Consider the following 16,654-nt stretch of genomic DNA (forward strand, 5'->3'; position numbering starts at 1 on the left):
ATACTGCCACTCTCATTGGAGTAAGTTATTTGCTGAAGCGCAGCCACAGAGGGAGCTCTTTCCTTTTTTATTTGGAGTGCGGGGCCAGAGCGAGCGGTGACCTGTGTGATCAGATCTCGGAGCTCAGTCAGGCGCCCATACGCTGAGCTTATTGGCACAGTAAGGGAGAAGAGCTGCAGCACGGTCCCTTAAGGCATTTGTGCCATATGCGACTGCGTCGGGGTTATTTGCGGGGGCTCCTTGTGGGTTTTCAGGATGGGTTATACCTGCCATGACCTGCATTAGTCCCCAGCGGGATAGGTACCTTCAGGGTCTTCACTAGGTTCCTGCATCATGCTGGCCGCCTGTAGCATTAGATGGCGGCGATCCATTTGTTCTCCTAGACTCGCAAACAGGGGTAAGAAAGTCTCATTTTCCCTGTTTTCTCTTATCACTCGATCAATGACTCCCTGTCATTCTGGGGCTGCACAAGCTGTCATGAGGCGTTTAAGCCCCGGGACCGTTACATTTTCTCTGCTTGCCCATTGTAGCGCACGCAGAGTCTGTTTTGGGAAACGTTCACGGCTAAGGGGTCCCAGCATTTTTGCCATTGCTTGGAGATCCGCTGCTGACACAGGGACAGTTGTAGTGGCTGTGCTTGTCCCTGCAGCTGTGTCTATTTCTGTTACGATAATTCTGGTAACGGCTGCAACTGGCCCCGGGGCTCAGAATTGCTCCCCCGTCTCTCTCTTTCCTGTACCTCGCTAGATCCCACGGGGCATCCTCCCACTCAGGGACATCACTTTGGGGATCAAAGTCCCACTCACCTGCTGTCACTGCTGCTGTCTGGCGGTTCGCAAACCCAAGACTCTGTTTAAGGTGCTGGATAAGGGATTCGCATTGGTTGGGATTAGCGGGGAGAGCTCTACCTTGTTCTAGGGTTAATTTCTTTATCGTGCCCTGCAATACCTGATTTTCTTTGTCTATTTTTTCCTTTTCCCCAACTTGTTCCTCTAACCTTTTTTCTTTTTGTTTGTCCTCCCTGATTGCCTCCCTGAGAGGGTCTAGCTGGCTTTGCACCCCTGTCGCTATCACTTTCCATCTTTCTGCCTCTTTCTCCATATGAGTGAGTTTTTCATGCAGGGAGGCATTCTCCTCTCGGCAGGATGCCAAGTGGGAGTAGAAGTCCCTGCGTGCTTCCCACAAAAGCCAGACTGCTGCTGAATCCCGTTTAGTCGCAGTAGGCGTGTTCAGGATTATATACGGTGCAAGCCTATCCTCTAAGTCTGAAATGGTGCATTCATCTCCCAGCCCCCCTTCAGTCCACGGCCTGTGTCCAAACCTCCGTAAGACTTGTTTAAAGGGCGTGGGTTCCTGTACAAAAGGCAACGTTCCCTGTTTTTCTCTAAGGATATCTTAGCCTGCGTTTTCTTAAACATTTCCCCCCACAATTGTGCAACAACCAACCACACACAACACAAAACCGAATTGATAAATATCAATCACTATAATCTCCTCACTCCTAGAAGAGCAATTTCACTATTCAACTCCTGGAACAGCAATTTCACTATTGTGATAATATCCAAACCTAAACTCCTATTTCCTACAGAGTTGATGTGGTTAATCAATTGAAAGTTTCCAATCGTTTTCCTATAGTGCCAGGCTCACTAAAGCTGGCGGGGTGCACACCAGTTTTTGTAATACTCGGGGATACTACGCTTGCTCCTCCTAACGCGTTCTCCACCAAAAATGTTACGCTGATAAAACTACACAGGATCTTTTCAGGGGACAAGGCAAGATGCCACGTTTATTATGAGAACACAATTTGATCTATAACTGTCAGCTAATATCCCCCCACCACACACACACACACACAAATGTTCTGCAGCTGCTGTCTAGTTACCAGTCCTAAATATAGCTTGAGTCCTTGGCTTGATTTTGCAGCTTGGGTTCGCAGCTGTGGTGGTAACTGTCCAGGAAAGCCAGGCACGAGGAGGAGCTGGGTCTCTCTTGGCCGTGCACCGATGCCCTTCCATGTTGGCAGCAGAACGTTACCCAAAGTCTCCCATCGCACCCGTCCTTTTTATCGGCTTTAGTTTGAACAAGAGTCTCTGGGTCTTGCTCTGTCACACTGCCTCTGGGTTTGGTGATTGCTCACCTGTCCATTGCAGACGTGACTTTCAGCCTCGGACCTGGCTTTGATCTTCCTTCTATTGCACCTTTGTTCTTCTCTTTTTGGGGTGGGCTCTTCTCACTTTGTCAGGGCTGTTGTCTGCATCTTCAGCCGCTGGTCTTTGCCCTTCACTTTATCAGGCCAGGCGGGGCTGGAGGTTGATTCCATTATCCATACATCCCTCATTCACACACCTGAACTAAGTTAATAAGGGTACAGCAGGGTTTGCAAAGTGGAGTGAGCATTTCAAAGTGGAGTTTGAGTTACAATATGGAGCCTGATCAAAACAAGTGTAATGAAGAATTTACAATGTTGGGAGGCAAACAGTGAACAGGGGTTAGTTACAATGGTAAAACAGTGACCCGAACAGCAAGGACCAGCGATCCAAGCAGCAAATGAACTGAAACTGCAAGCGGATGGTAATTGCACCGAACAGCTGTGGACTTTCTCAATAAGCACAAACTGCAGGGACTTAACGAGCGGCTTTATTGCCATTTAGCCGGTTATTGCAATAGCTGGTTTTATGAATGAACGCTGTTTCATTCATAAAACTTTACTCATGAAGTTGTTTGTTCATTTGATACAAAATAAAGTCATATTAATAAAGTATTAATAATAATAGTAATTAAGAAAAAAACCATTTCATAACCCTCCCAAAAACTTCTTCTGCCCATCCCAGGCCAGTCCCCCCCTTACCCCAGGGCACTCTCAGATCCTCCACCAGGCTGGGGTGCTCCACACAGCAGGTATAATCAGTCTCACTTCTGGGGTCGATCTCGATGGTGGCCCGGGTCTGGTAAGTCCCGTCCCCGCTGGGAAGCACCCCCCACTGGATCGTCTCCTGCGGCACGGGCACCCCCTTCTTCAGCCACACGACGGCCACGTTGCGCGGGTAGAAGCCGTGGACCCGGCAGGAGAGGGTGGTGAGCCCATCCCAGCTCGGCTGGTCGCTCACGTGCACCCGTGGTGGTTCTGGGGGGAAGGAGAGATGGAGTTAGAGGGAACTCCCCGAGCTGGATCCCCCAGGGCAGCAGCAACCGAGGGGGCTGGAACCCCTGTGGGAGGCACCGGCTCAGCCCCCTGCACTGGGAGACCCGACAGGTGAGTCCCTCACCGCCCCTATCAGCCCAGTGACCACAGACTGCTCTCCCTTCCAGCCGGAGCCGGCAGCGCCCTGACCCTGACAATGCACCACAGGGGACAGCACTGCCCCGTCCCTGGCCAGAGGGACGGGACCTGGTGCAGCCGCGCTCTCGCATCTGGTTCTGATACACGTGACCATGGCACAGGTACCCCGAGGGGCCCTGCTCGGCTGGGGGGATCTGAGCAGGGCGGGATCCTGCAGCAACGCTGGGGCCTCGCCCGATGGGGGAACAGAAACATCCTGCCAGGCGGGGCCGTCCCCACCCACACGCAAAGTACACAGCTGTGTAGGGCACCAGGGAATTTGGGGCACCACATTTTCTGGTGCCCTGTGCAGCTGCGTGCTGCTCCAGCCTCTGCCCCGCCTCTTCCCACCCCTGCTCTGCCGCAGCTCTACCCCCACTCCACCCCGCCCCCAAAGCTCCCCCTGCTCCGCCCCGCCCCGGGGGGGCTGCGTAGGGCCCCAGAATAGCTAGGGACTGCCCTGCTGCCAGGGACAACGCTGACCATGATGGACATGAGGGAGCGATCTCTGCAGTGAGGATACAGCCCATTCAGTGACCCCCAGGCTCTGACGTGCCCCCCTCACCTCTCCTCTGCAGCGTCTCCTTCCCATACTCCAGGTACTTCCCCACCCACTCAATGCAGGTCCTCTCCAGGTAGGCTCTCAGTCCCTGAGCGATGCTCCTGTCAGCATCCCATTTGCGTTTGGTGATCTGAGCTGCGTCATCTGCCGCTACCCAGGTCTCCTGGTCCTTATCGAAGCTGACAAAGTCTTGCCCATCATACGCATACTGGTAAAAACCCCCTTTGGAGCTGTCACCCCGGAGATCACAGCCGTACATCACTTGGAGAGTGTGAAATCCTGAAACACACGGAGCCGGGGCCCAGGGCTGGGTCAAGGTTTAAGCCACAGGGAGCTGCTAGAGATTCTCTAACACCCCCATCCCCCTGTACTGCGAGCTGTCCACAGCCTGGGGTCCCCCTCGGCCTGTGCCCACCAACCTCACAGAGCCCCACATGGACCCACCAATGGGGGGGGTTTCCCTGTGCAGGGGGGGCTCTGGCTGTGACAGGGGAAAGACCCCCCCCCACTGGCATTGCTCCCATCCCTTATCCCCTCATGCAGTGCTCACTGCCCCTCTGGCCAGCCCAATGCCCCCCCTGCTCTGGGGGCCAGTCCCCCCAGCCCAGCCCCTGCTCTCTGGAGGGAGCCCCCAACACTCAGGGCTGCAGCCAGAGGGGTTGTGATGGGAGCCGCCCTGCAGGGAGAGAGGGAACAGGGCCTCACCCTTAACCCTGCTCTGACTGGAGCAACCGCACAGGGTCCCTCTGCCCCCTCCCTGTTCACACTGACCCCACCCAGCAGCGCCCCCAGAATGGACCCGGCTGAGGGGTCCGGTTCTCTGGACCTACAAGCTCTATTTTAGACCGTGTTCCTGTCATCTAATAAACCTCTGTGTTACTGGCTGGCTAAGAGTCACGTCTGACTGCGAAGTGGGGGGTGCAGGACCCTCTGGCTGCCCCAGAACCCGCCGGGGTGGACTCGCTGTGGGAAGCGCACGGAGGGGCATATGCTGAATGCTCCCAGGTCAGACCCAGGAGGTGAAGCCGTGTGAGCTTCTTGCCCTGAAAACAGTCTGCTCCGAGGGAGAGGAGGCTCCCCAGAGTCCTGACTGGCTTTGTGGGGAGCAGTTCCAGAGCATCACCCGGAGACTCCATGACAAATGTGCCTCGCTGAGTGGGAGAGGCTGGGGTCAGCCGGGGTCTGCAAGGGGGAGGCTTCCCAGCCCCATAACAATCCCCCCTCCCCCCAAACAACCTGTTCCATAATTCTCCCAGCCACCCCCAACAACCCTCCAGGTTCACTCCCAGGCTCCTGACCAGCAATTACTTCCCTCTCCCTCAGCTCCGCCGTTACCCCGACTGCCCCCAGCCTTTACATCGCTTCTGGGGGGGGGGGGGGGGTGGAAATCCGTACTGTAGTTTAAATGAATTACTCAGTGCTCTGTATTTATATGCCTAGGAAGTAATCTACGTGTCAAAAAACATTTGCTGAATCGCTGTTGTCTGTACTGTTACAGACATACCTGCTGAAAGATATTTTGAACTAAATAAAAAAAAATTGAAACTGGAAGGATTATATTGTGTTATTTTGACAAAAAATATGCAAAATTGTAAAATTGTGCGCAGAATTGTTAGTTGTTTGGCACAGAATTCCCCAGAACAGCACGCAGCAGGGAGCGGGGGGTGAGCAGCACCCCCTGCTGGTGGGGAAAGCCGGAGCAGCAGCCGCTCCAGTCCTGAGCCGCCAGGAGCCGCGAGTAACGCTGCTAAGATGGAGGACTCAGGATAGTGTCCCACAAGCTGAGAGGAGGGAGGGGTCAATATGGGGGGAAAGAGGCAGGAGGGGGGAGGCAGGGTAGCAGCTGGGGAGGGGGGGGGCAGGGACAGAACAGCAGCTCCCCAGCACAGGGTTCGGGGCGGGCGAGCAGAGCCCCTCTCTCAGTGCTAGGGAGGCCGGTGTCCGTGGGAGCAGGTCAGGCTGGACAGTCTCACAGCCGGGACCAATGGGCCAGACGTCAGGAGGGGGTTAAACCAGCCCCAGAGAGGGAGCGCTAAGGGGGCAGACACCCGGCAACCCTTCGCCCTGTCGCTCAGTCAGGGGCACGGCCAAAGGACCCAGGTGTCGGGGACAGGATGGGAATTAGCTCTCACTGCTGCTATCTCAGTGCTGGGGGGGGGGGAGGTACCAGGAGGGGCTGGGGACGCTCCCGGGTGGGACCGATGCCACAGGCCGGTATCATGGACATGGGGGTCATGGGACCGGGCAGTGACAGTCCTTGCTCAGGAAGGGCAGGGCAGGCCCAGGGGGAGAAAGCGCAGCAGGGACCCCCCCCCCCGGGACGGGTCAGTAGCGCCCGGCACTGAACACTTACGGATCACAACGCGCGACGTGAGACAGCACAATCCCGGAGCCTGGCCAGGTGGCTAGCCCCCCCCCCCCCCCGGGGGATCCAGCCGGAGGAACGGCTCTTTACCCCTCTATCGATAGCGTGCAGGGGAACCTGCCTCACCCGGGGGGTCCAATCGGGGGACACATAATGGGGTTTGTGCTGGCAGGAGTCAGACAGCCGGGGAGTCTCTGCACGTTACAGGGGCTGATTCTCCACCCGCCAGCCCGAGCCGATGTCAGACCCTGGTTCTGAGCCGGGGAGAGGAACCGACTGTCGATAAACTCAGACTGGGAACAAGACAAAACTCCTCCTAGGGAGGCTCCCTGCCGAGCAGCTTCTCCCCCGGGCTAGGTGAATGCAGCACTGCCGCTCGCCTGACTTTACTGTGCCTCTCGTGACACTGGGTGGGTTTGGTAAAGCCCCAGCGCCTGGACTCATGGGATTAGGGGGAGTCTCAGCTCTTCCTTACAGCTGTAAGTTCTAGCCCTCCTAGCGGCAGAGAAAAGCCTGGAAATTTGACTCCTGAAGGCACAAACCAGAGGCAAATAAAAAGACAGCAGAACCCCATTTATCTGACCCACCGTTAGCAGCTCTCTGCATTAACCGGACACCCAGGACGCCAGGGTCAGAGCGGGAGCTCTCTCCCGTGGCCGCTAGCTGGCCCTGTGGCATTTCCCCATTCTCCGGGTTATCCCGATTTCTGATGATCTGATCTCGCTCCAGATCCCAGCTAGGATCGGATACACGGGGCTCTGCTGGAACCGCCAACAGAATCACCACAAAACTCTGGTATTTAAGCCAAACTCCGGATTTGTGGAGCCTGACTCGTGATTTCTGAACACTTGGGGCAGAGGTGCTGAAACGAGGGGTGCTAGGGGGCTGCTGCATCCCCTGGTTTGAAGTGGATCCCACCATACCCAGGGGTCACAGTTTGGTTCAATGGCTCTCAGCCCCCCTGTACAAACTGTCCCAGCGCCCGGCCTTGGGGCTGTCGATACTGGGATTCCCCATCACGCGGTGTCTGTGACTGGAGACCAGACGGCTCAGACCCTGCCCCAGCTCACCCACACGCTGGGGGTCGGACAGTGGCGCTGTCCCAGCAGGGAGGAACAGGCCCCCGCAGGCAGGAGCCGCAGGTGGGATTTTCTGGCCACGGTGACCAGGAGGCCAGACTAGCCGGGTCCGATGGGACCTTCTGGCCTCCGCACTTGTGAGGCTCTGCCTGGGAACTGACCACAGCCGGACTGGGGGGCAGGGGGCCCCGAAGGGGGGCAGAGGCAGCTGGAAGTGGGGCTGGTAGCAGATGTCTCTGGTGTTTGGGGAGGGAACAGTAAGAGATTCACACTTTGGAGGGTGTCAAACATGTTTTCACATGACCCCCCCATCCTGCAGCCCCCCCCATGAGTCCATCTGCCCCCCACGTTCACACTGCCCCCCATGAGAAAGTGCCCCCATGGGTCCTGTCTCTATCCCCCAATTCACACTGCCCTCCGTGAGGGTCCCTCTGTCCCCTCCCCCCACTTTCACACCAGCACCCACCTGTCGGGTGCTCTTGTTCACACTGACCCCACCCCGACGCTTCCCCACCCACAGTTGCCTCTATCTCCTCCCCCATTCATACCACCCTCCCCACCCTTACCCCCATGGGAACCCTGTGTTCACACCAACCTGCCTGACCCTAACCCCCCCAATGAGTCCCTCTACTCCGCTCCCCCACCCCACGACCCCCCCATCCCCTGCCCTGCTGTGAGTCCCTCTGTCCCCTCCCTGCAATTCACACTGACCCCCCTTGGGGGTCCCCCTCCTCCGATCCCCCAACACTGACCCCCTAGCCCCCACCCTGCTGTGAGCCCCTCTGCCCCCCCCCCCCCCCGCAGCGCGAGCCCCGGGTCCGGTCTGGGGCTGTGACCGGGCCCCGCACTCACCCGCGCTCTGGTTGTAGCGCTGGTGCAGGGTGTTCAGGTCCACCCGGAACACGGCCTGCGCGCCCTGGGAGATCTGCGTGTTCTGGTCCCAGTACTGCGCGTCCAGGTTCCGCGCCATCCACGCCGCGCGTGGCACCGTGCTCCCCCGCTCGCTGTCGTAGTGATCGATGAGCTGATCGTCCACATACCCGACTGTGATGAATGGGGGCAGCCCCGGGCCGGGCTCCGACACCCCCGTGTAGAAATAGCGCAGCGAGTGCGGGTCTGCGGGGAGACGGGGGGGGGTCAGAGCCGCCAGTGTAGTGTATTAAATTGCTCCGCGTAGGAATGTGCTACTTGGGGTGCACTGAGCATGCTCAGTACATCTGCTGAAGCCACTGCCCTTCACCCTGCCCTTATTTGCCCTAGGATTCTGCTGACTGCTTTTGACAGGGGTTAAAAAGTGGCAAAGGGGGTGAATTGGAGCAGGGGGGTGCCCAGGGTCTGAGCAGGGGGTGGAAATTAACTGGTCGGGGGGTCAGGCAACTGGAGGCAGCATTAGGAGAGGGGCTAACGGGAAAATCAGGGCTGGGGGGAGGAGCAGGAGTTAAGCTCAGGGTGAGGCGCTGGCAGAGGGTGGCAGAGGCAAAACCCGGCACAGGCAGGGCACAGGGGGTAGCAGTTACCCCAGTGGGACTGAGACACCAGTGTTTGCAAAAATGGTGCGGGGCTAAGGGCCTTTTTTATTTCCCCTCTGACAGACAGCACCTCTCAGCATGGGCTTCCCAGGGCTGGGTTCTTAGAGGCACAGGCATCTATCTATCCCTTTCTTAATGGTTCCCAGCATGCTGTTCGGTTTTTGGCTGCCGCTTCACATTGAGTGGATGTTTTCAGAGAACTCTCCACAATGACGCCAAGATCTTTCTTGAGTGGTAACAGCTAATTCAGACCCCATCATTGTATATTTATAGTTGAGATTGTTTTCCAATGTGTATTACTTTGCATTTATCAACATTAAATTTCATCTGCCATTTTGTTGCCCAGTCGCCCAGTTTTGTGAGATCCTTTTGTAGCTCTTCACAGTCTGCCTGGGTCTTAACTATCTTTAGTAATTGTGTATCATCTGCAAAATTTGCCACCTCACTGTTTACCCCTTTTCCAGATCATTTATGAATATGTTGAATAGGACTGGTCCCAGTATAGATCCCTGGGGGAGACCACTACTTACCTCTCTCCATTCTGAAAACAGCCCATTTATTCCTACCCTTTGTTTCCTGTCTTTCAACCAGTTACCAGTCCATGAGAGAACCTTCCCTCCTATCCCATGACAGGTTACTTTGCGTAACAGCCTTTGGTGAGCGACCTTGTCAAAGGCTTTCTGAAAGTCTAAGTACACTATATCCACTGGATCCCCTTGTCCACATGCTTGTTGACCCCCTCAAAGAACTCGAGTAGACTGGTGAGACATGATTTCCCTTTACAAAAACCATGTTGACTTTTCCTCAACAAATTATGTTCATCTCTGGGTCTGACAATATTGTTCTTTATTATAGTTTCAACCAGTTTTCCCAGTACTGAAGTCAGCGCCATGGGAGAGTCACGTCCAGACCAGGAAAAGCAGGACGTGCCCCTGCCCCTCTCCCCACCCCCCCCATGGGGATCCCGAAGCTCCTACCCAGCAATCCCAGGAGATCCCAGGGGCACAAAGGCAGCCGCTGGTCTGTGCTCTGCAATGGGCGCTCGCCCCCAAACCGAGCCCTGATTAACGCACAGATCCTGGGGCTCCACCGCTCCCCGGGCACACGGCCGGAGATGGGGCAGGGGGGGTGACACATCCCCCCTAGGACGACACCTCTAAAGACTTGTCCCCACTCACAGACCCATCGCTGCCCTGGGGGCGGCTGGCCTGGTGCGGACACAGCTCAGCCTCGGCCGCACCTAGCCAGGGCCAAGCCCCTCGGGGGGTCTGGACACGGGTTAAACCAGCGCCAAGAACCTGCCGGGAGCCACTTAGGGGCGGAGAGTCCGAGGAGACTTTTCCTCCCCCTACCCCCATGTCACTCGGGGGAGGGATTTACCCCCGTCACTCACCCCCTGGGCTCTGCAGACAGGGATGGGGGCGGGGGGAGCCGCGTCCTGCCCCCCCGGGAAGGACCCAGCCGGGCAGCGCCTGGCGCGGGGATCCCCACAGCCCCGGGGCAGGGCGGGACCCGGACCCCAGACCCCAAATCCCGTTAGTCACCGACCGGCACCATCGGGCCGGGACCCAACAAACCAGAACCGACCCCCCCGCCCAGAACCTCCCGGGCCGCGCCGGCTGATCCGGGTGCGCAGCGCCGGGCACAGCGGGACCAGGGTCCTGGGGGGGCGAACACGGGACAGGCCCAGAACCAGCCCCCGCCGGGGGATCCCGGACAGACATTGACCGGACACCCCCGCTCCGGTCCGGACGCAGAGCCCAGCACTGCTCACACCCCCCATGTCCGGTCGGACCCCCCCCGCACTGACCGGAGCAGCCCCCCGGGGGGGCCGCAGCCCCCAGGAGCAGCAGCAGCATCGCCATCGCCGCCCGGTCCCTTTCCCCCGTCCCGGGCTCCCGCCGTCCCGTCCAATAGCCGCGCGCGGCCCCGCCGCGTCACCGGTCGCTGGGCAGAACCCGGCCGGGCAGGTTGGGCCCGGGAAAGCGAAACTCAACAGAGATGTCAAGTATCAGGGGGTAGCCGTATTAGTCTGTATCTACAAAAACAACAAGGGGTCTGGTGGCACCTTAAAGACTAACAGATTTATTTGGGCATAAGCTTTCGTGAGTAAAAACCTCACTTCTTCCGATGCATAGAGTGAAAGTTACAGATGCAGGCATTATATACTGACACATGGAGAGCAGGGAGTTACTTCACAAGTGGAGAACCAGTGTTGACAAGGCCAATTCAATCAGGGTGGATGTAGTCCACTCCCAATAATAGATGAGGAGGTGTCAATTCCAGGAGAGGAAAAGCTGCTTCTGTAGTGAGCCAGCCACTCCCAATCCCTATTCAAGCCCAGATTAATGGTGTTGAATTTGCAAATGAATTTTAGTTCTGCTGTTTCTCTTTGAAGTCTGTTCCTGAAGTTTTTTTGTTCAATGACAGTGACTTTTAAATCTGTGATAGAATGACCAGGGAGATTGAAGTGTTCACTTACTGGCTTGTGTATGTTACCATTCCTGATGTCCGATTTGTGTCCATTTATTCTTTTGCGGAGGGACTGTCCGGTTTGGCCAATGTACATGGCAGAGGGGCATTGCTGGCACATGATGGCATATATGACATTAGTGGATGTGCAGGTGAATGAGCCCCTGATGGTGTGGCTGATGTGGTTGGGTCCTCTGATGCTGTTGCCAGAGTAGATATGGGGACAGAGTAGGCAACGAGGTTTGCTACAGGGATAGGTTCCTGGGTTGGTGTTTCTGTGGTGTGGTGTGTAGTTGCTGGTGAGTATTTGCTTCAGGTTGGGGGGTTGTCTGTAAGCAAGGACTGGCCTGCCTCCCAAGGTCTGTGAAAGTGAGGGATCATTTTCCAGGATAGGTTGTAGGTCGTGGATAATGCGCTGGAGAGGTTTTAGCTGGGGGCTGTATGTGATGCCCAGTGGTGTTCTGTTATTGTCCTTGTTGGGCCTGTCCTGTAGTAGGTGATTTCTGGGTACCCGTCTTGCTCTGTCAATCTGTTTCCTCACTTCCCCAGGTGGGTATTGTAGTTTTACGAATGCTTGATAAAGATCTTGTAGGTGTTTGTCTCTGTCTGAGGGGTTGGAGCAAATTCGGTTGTATCTTAGGGCTTGGCTGTAGACAATGGATCGTATGATGTGTCTTGGATGGAAGCTGGAGGCATGTAGGTACGTATAGTGGTCAGTAGGTTTCCGGTATAGGGTGGTGTTTATGTGACCATCACTTATTTGTACTGTAGTGTCCAGGAAGTGGATCTCTTGTGTGGACTGGTCCAGGCTGAGGTTGATGGTGGGGTGGAAATTGTTGAAGTCCAGGTGGAATTCTTCAAGGGCCTCCTTTCCGTGGGTCCATATGATGAAGATGTCATCAATGTAGCGCAAGTAGAGGAGGGGCACTAGGGGACGAGAGCTGAGGAAGCGTTGTTCTAAGTCAGCCATAAAAATGTTGGCATACTGTGGGGCCATGCGGGTACCCATAGCAGTGCCACTGACTTGAAGGTATAAGTTGTCCCCAAATCTGAAGTGGTTGTGGGTGAGGACAAAGTCACAAAGCTCAGCCACCAGGCTTGCTGTGGCCTCATCAGGGATACTGTTCCTGACAGCTTGTAGTCCATCCTCATGTGGAATATTGGTATAAAGTGCTTCTACATCCATGGTGGCCAGGATGGTGTTTTCAGGAAGAACGTCAATGCTCTCCTCAGACCCTATGCTACCAGCACTCCCAGCTATCTTCGAGACACCACCGACTTCCTGAGGAAACTACAGTGCATTGACGTTCTTCCTGAAAACACCATCTAGGACCAGCTAGGATGGGGGGAGGGTCTCAGGAGGGGGCAGTCAGGGGACAAGGAGCAGGAAGGCTTAGGTAGGGGGTGGAGTCCTGGGGGGCAGTTAGGGGCAGGGGTCCCAGGAGGGGGCAGTCAGGGGGCAAGGAGTGGGGGCTGGGTTGGGGGTTCTGAGGGGGCGGGAAGTGGGAGGGAGTGGAAGGGGCAGGGGCGGGGCTAGGGCAGGATGGGAGCGGGGCTAGGGAGGGGCTCCTCCCATCCTCTTTTTTCATTGTTGAAATATGGTAACCCTAGGGGAGAGGCACAGAGAGGAAAGGTTTCAGAGTAGCAGCCGTGTTAGTCTGTATCTGCAAAAAGAAGAACAGGAGGACTTGTGGCACCTTAGAGACTAACAAATTTATTTGAGCATAAGCTTTCGTGGGCTAAAACCCACTTCATTCTCTGCATCCGATGAAGTGGGCTGTAGCCCACAAAAGCTTATGCTCAAATATATTTGTTAGTCTCTAAGGTGCCACAAGTACTCCTGTTCTTTTTACAAAGAGAAAAGTGACGGATTTGTTCTGTGACTACAGCAAAGATGGGAACAAAATCCAGGAGCCCAGGCTCGAACCTACTAGCCCCCACTCCCCTCCCAGAGCTGGGGAGAGAACCCAGGAGTCCTGGCTCCCAGCCCCCCCTGCTCTAACCCACCAGCCCCGACTCCCCTCCCAGAGCCGGGGAGAGAACCCAGGAGTCCTGGCTCCCAGCCCACACTCCCCTCCCAGAGCCGGGGAGAGAACCCAGGAGTCCTGGCTCCCAGCCCCTCCTGCTCTAACCACCAGCCCCCGCTGCCCCCCTCCCAGAGCCGGGGAGAGAACCCAGGAGTCCTGGCTCCCAGCCCACACATCTCTAACCCACCAGCCCCCATTCCCCTCCCAGAGCCAGGGAGAGAACCCAGGAGTCCTGGCTCCCGCCCCCGCCCCCCGCTCTAACCTACCAGCCCCCCTCCCCTCCCAGATCCAGGGAGAGAACCCAGGAGTCCTGGCTCCCACCCCCCACCCTCCCGCTCTAACCCTCCAGCCCCCTCCCCTCCCCTCCCAGAGCCAGGGAGAGAACCCAGGAGTCCTGACTCCCAGGCCCCCCTGCTCTAACCCACCAGCCCCCACTCCCCTCCCAGAGCCAGGAGACAATCCAGGCGTCCTGGCTCCCAGCCTCTCCGCTCTATCCCACCCGCCCCCACTCCCCTCCCAGAGCCAGGAGAGAACCCAGGCGTCCTGGCTCCCAGCCCCTGCTCTAAGCGGGGGGGGGGAAGAGGGGAGAAGGCGGGTGGATAACAGTGACCCAACCCCTGGGTTTTCTCTGTCTTTACAAGCACTGGGCTGTTGACACCATTTCTGGGAGCTATTTAGGGTCAGTCTCCTCCCTGGCCGGGGGGGGAGGGGGCGGCTCTGGGCCCTGGGCAGTTTGCCCCAGGCTGCAGCACAACCCCTGTGGGCATTGGGATCGGTGGGGATCGGGCCCTGCTTACGGCCCCTCCCTCCGCTCTTTGCCCCGGGCCGGTTGAGTCGCCTGCGTCCGCCCGCCCCGCTGCCGCCCCCTCCAGGCGCCATTCGAATCTCCACCCTCTCTCCCCATTGGTAGAGAGGGGACACGCCCCTAGTTGCCCATTGGTAGGAGTGAGGCAAGACCCACCTCTTATAGCAGCTAGGCCACACCCCTTCGACTCTTCATTGGAGGGGCCCGCCCCTTTCCTGCTAGTTTTCCCGCAGGCAGGGGGTGTGGGGGAATCCCGCCTCCGTCGCTCCCCATTAGCTGGCTGCCGGGGGGGCGGGGCCGTGCGGCGGCTCGCGGCACAAGGCTCCAGTGCCCACTGCCGCCCCCTGCCGGGATCTCGCCTGGTTTCCAAGAAATCACTGGGCGCCCGGTTGGAGCCGGTCACGAGGGCTGAAGGAGCGTGACCCTGTGACCTCCGCTGGGGGGGCCAAATAGCCCAAGTTTATAGGGCCTGGTCAGATGGGCTTGCTGGGCTGGGCCGGGCCATATTGGGGGGGTGGAGGGGATACCGAGCCACAGGGGTGTATGGATCTGACTAGGATTGCCAACCCTCCAGGATTTTCCTGGAGTCTCCAGAAATTAAAGATTGATCTTTCAGTAGAGATGAAACCTCCAGGAATATGTCCAGCCAAACTTGGCAACCCTAGATCTGACGCAAGGAGGCGAGGGACACTATGCTTTCCTGTCTGGAGAACTCTGCAGCCATAAAACGTGGTGCCCGGAGTTCTGCAACAATTCTACTTTGCCACTGCAGTCTATTCTAGGATTTTAAAAACTGATACAGTATAATGGATTATCCTGTGGAACTTCCTGCCACATGATATAAAAGGCAAGAGCTAAGAAGGACACCAAACCAGTTGGAACATTTCTATCGAATGCTGCAATGTCTGAGCACTTCACAATCCTTTTATCTTCATGCCCCCTTGGCAGCAGGGAAGGGCTATTATCCTGATGGGGAAACTGAGGCCCAGAGAGACTCCGGTCACCCAGGAAGTGTGTGTCAGAGCCAGGTCTCCCAGGCTGGCACTCTAACCACTGGAAGGCCACAGGCATACTCAGAACAACGAGCTGTACACTGGGATTCAAAGATATAAATCCCCTAGCCTCAGGGCACAAGCCAGTGACTAACTGAGGGAGTGGAGGTGTGAGGAGCACAGACTAATTCAGGGGGGACTGGTCGGCCTCTGGCTTGACTGGCTGGTATCCACCACCCCGGGCCCCCAATGCTCTGGATCCACGAGGGAAATAAATGATCATCGCACAGGTCAACTTTCCCTCGACAGCCGGCAGCTGCCAGGTCTGGTGCCTGTCACTGGGGGACACTGGGGCAGTTCTAGGGACCAGCCCTCGGTGTGGCTCAGTCTCTCCTCCGGAGCCCTGACATCTGGGGAGCAAACAGCCGAGCCGCCCACGGTTCCATGGTCTGTATTTTATTAGCTCAATAACCGAGCAAAAGCATCTAACAAAACACATAGCCAAAGATGGAAGAACATGAAATCATCCAGTTACTTACTGTGCTCAGGCAGGTCACTGCACCACCCCACACACATTCACAACCCCTGCGAAGGGCTACGTAGCACTGGGAAGGCGGCGGATCTGGGTCGCTAGCAGCACCGCAGGCACAGCGCATCCCCAAGGCCAAGGCGGAAGTTTCGGTACCAGCCCAAGAGCTGACAGAGGGAGGGTCCGATCGCTCCCTGGCGACGTGAACATCGGCAGCAGAGCTGTCGGTGCCGTTAAGGCGCCTGCCCGAATTATGGCCGATTCGGTAACAGCCGATCTCCTCCCCATGTCACACAGTCACATTCCAATACACCCGGTTACACTGAACGCTCAGACGATGAACGTAGTGAAAACAACAGGACTTGGCAGGGTTAAACGTACAGGTGCTAACCCCTGACATCCCTGCATGTGTGATCTTTCCAGTAGCGAGGCTGTGACCTAGGGCTGGTGTAGGGATCTGAGCAGGTATTCTATAGGCGCTGTGCACATATAGATTCTGTGGGTCACTCACACTCTCTCTCCCTCTCCCCCTACCTACCTACTAATGAGAACTAGAAAACACCCAGAGAGGCGGACGCTTTTGCAGGGTGTTTCAGCGCGACTCTCGGGGGTCCATTCAGCCGGTTGGGGTGTGATTAGCCGGAGGCCTTGTCAGCTCACGTGTGTGAAGGTCGATGGCTTTGCAGGCCAGCTAGCGGTGACTCGCTTGTAGGTGTCAGATTGTCGACACCCCAAGTGCTGGATATTACCCCTCGGTGGCCAGCTGGGGGTGAATGAGGCACAGGGCACGGTGTCAGGCATGGCTACATGGTACGGCCAGAGGCCAGCAGCCAGTGCAGGCCAAGCCGGCCTGAGAAGTGAAGGCCAAACCTCAGGCTCCCGTAGCCAATCAGAACAGGGCACTCTCTTTCTGAGGTCACCGGCATCACCCAATGGGGTCTGATTAGGACCCCTTTATGCAAATAAAGGGCCACC

General features: G+C 56.9%; 1 protein-coding gene across 1 annotated transcript; it reads right to left on the minus strand.

Moving 5' to 3' along the window:
* Nucleotides 1-2,619: 2,619 nt before the first annotated feature.
* LOC128847571 (major histocompatibility complex class I-related gene protein-like) lies at nucleotides 2,620-10,784 on the minus strand. The gene is made up of 4 exons (XM_054047095.1): nucleotides 10,665-10,784; nucleotides 8,178-8,441; nucleotides 3,885-4,160; nucleotides 2,620-3,124 (listed from the first exon to the last, which is right to left on the minus strand). The coding sequence occupies exons 1-4, from the start codon at nucleotides 10,717-10,719 to the stop codon at nucleotides 2,778-2,780; spliced, it is 942 nt and encodes a 313-aa protein (XP_053903070.1). The 5' UTR covers nucleotides 10,720-10,784; the 3' UTR covers nucleotides 2,620-2,777.
* Nucleotides 10,785-16,654: the final 5,870 nt, after the last annotated feature.

The sequence above is a fragment of the Malaclemys terrapin genome, chromosome 13 (assembly GCF_027887155.1).
Source record: "Malaclemys terrapin pileata isolate rMalTer1 chromosome 13, rMalTer1.hap1, whole genome shotgun sequence".
NCBI classification, from domain to species: Eukaryota; Metazoa; Chordata; order Testudines; family Emydidae; genus Malaclemys; species Malaclemys terrapin.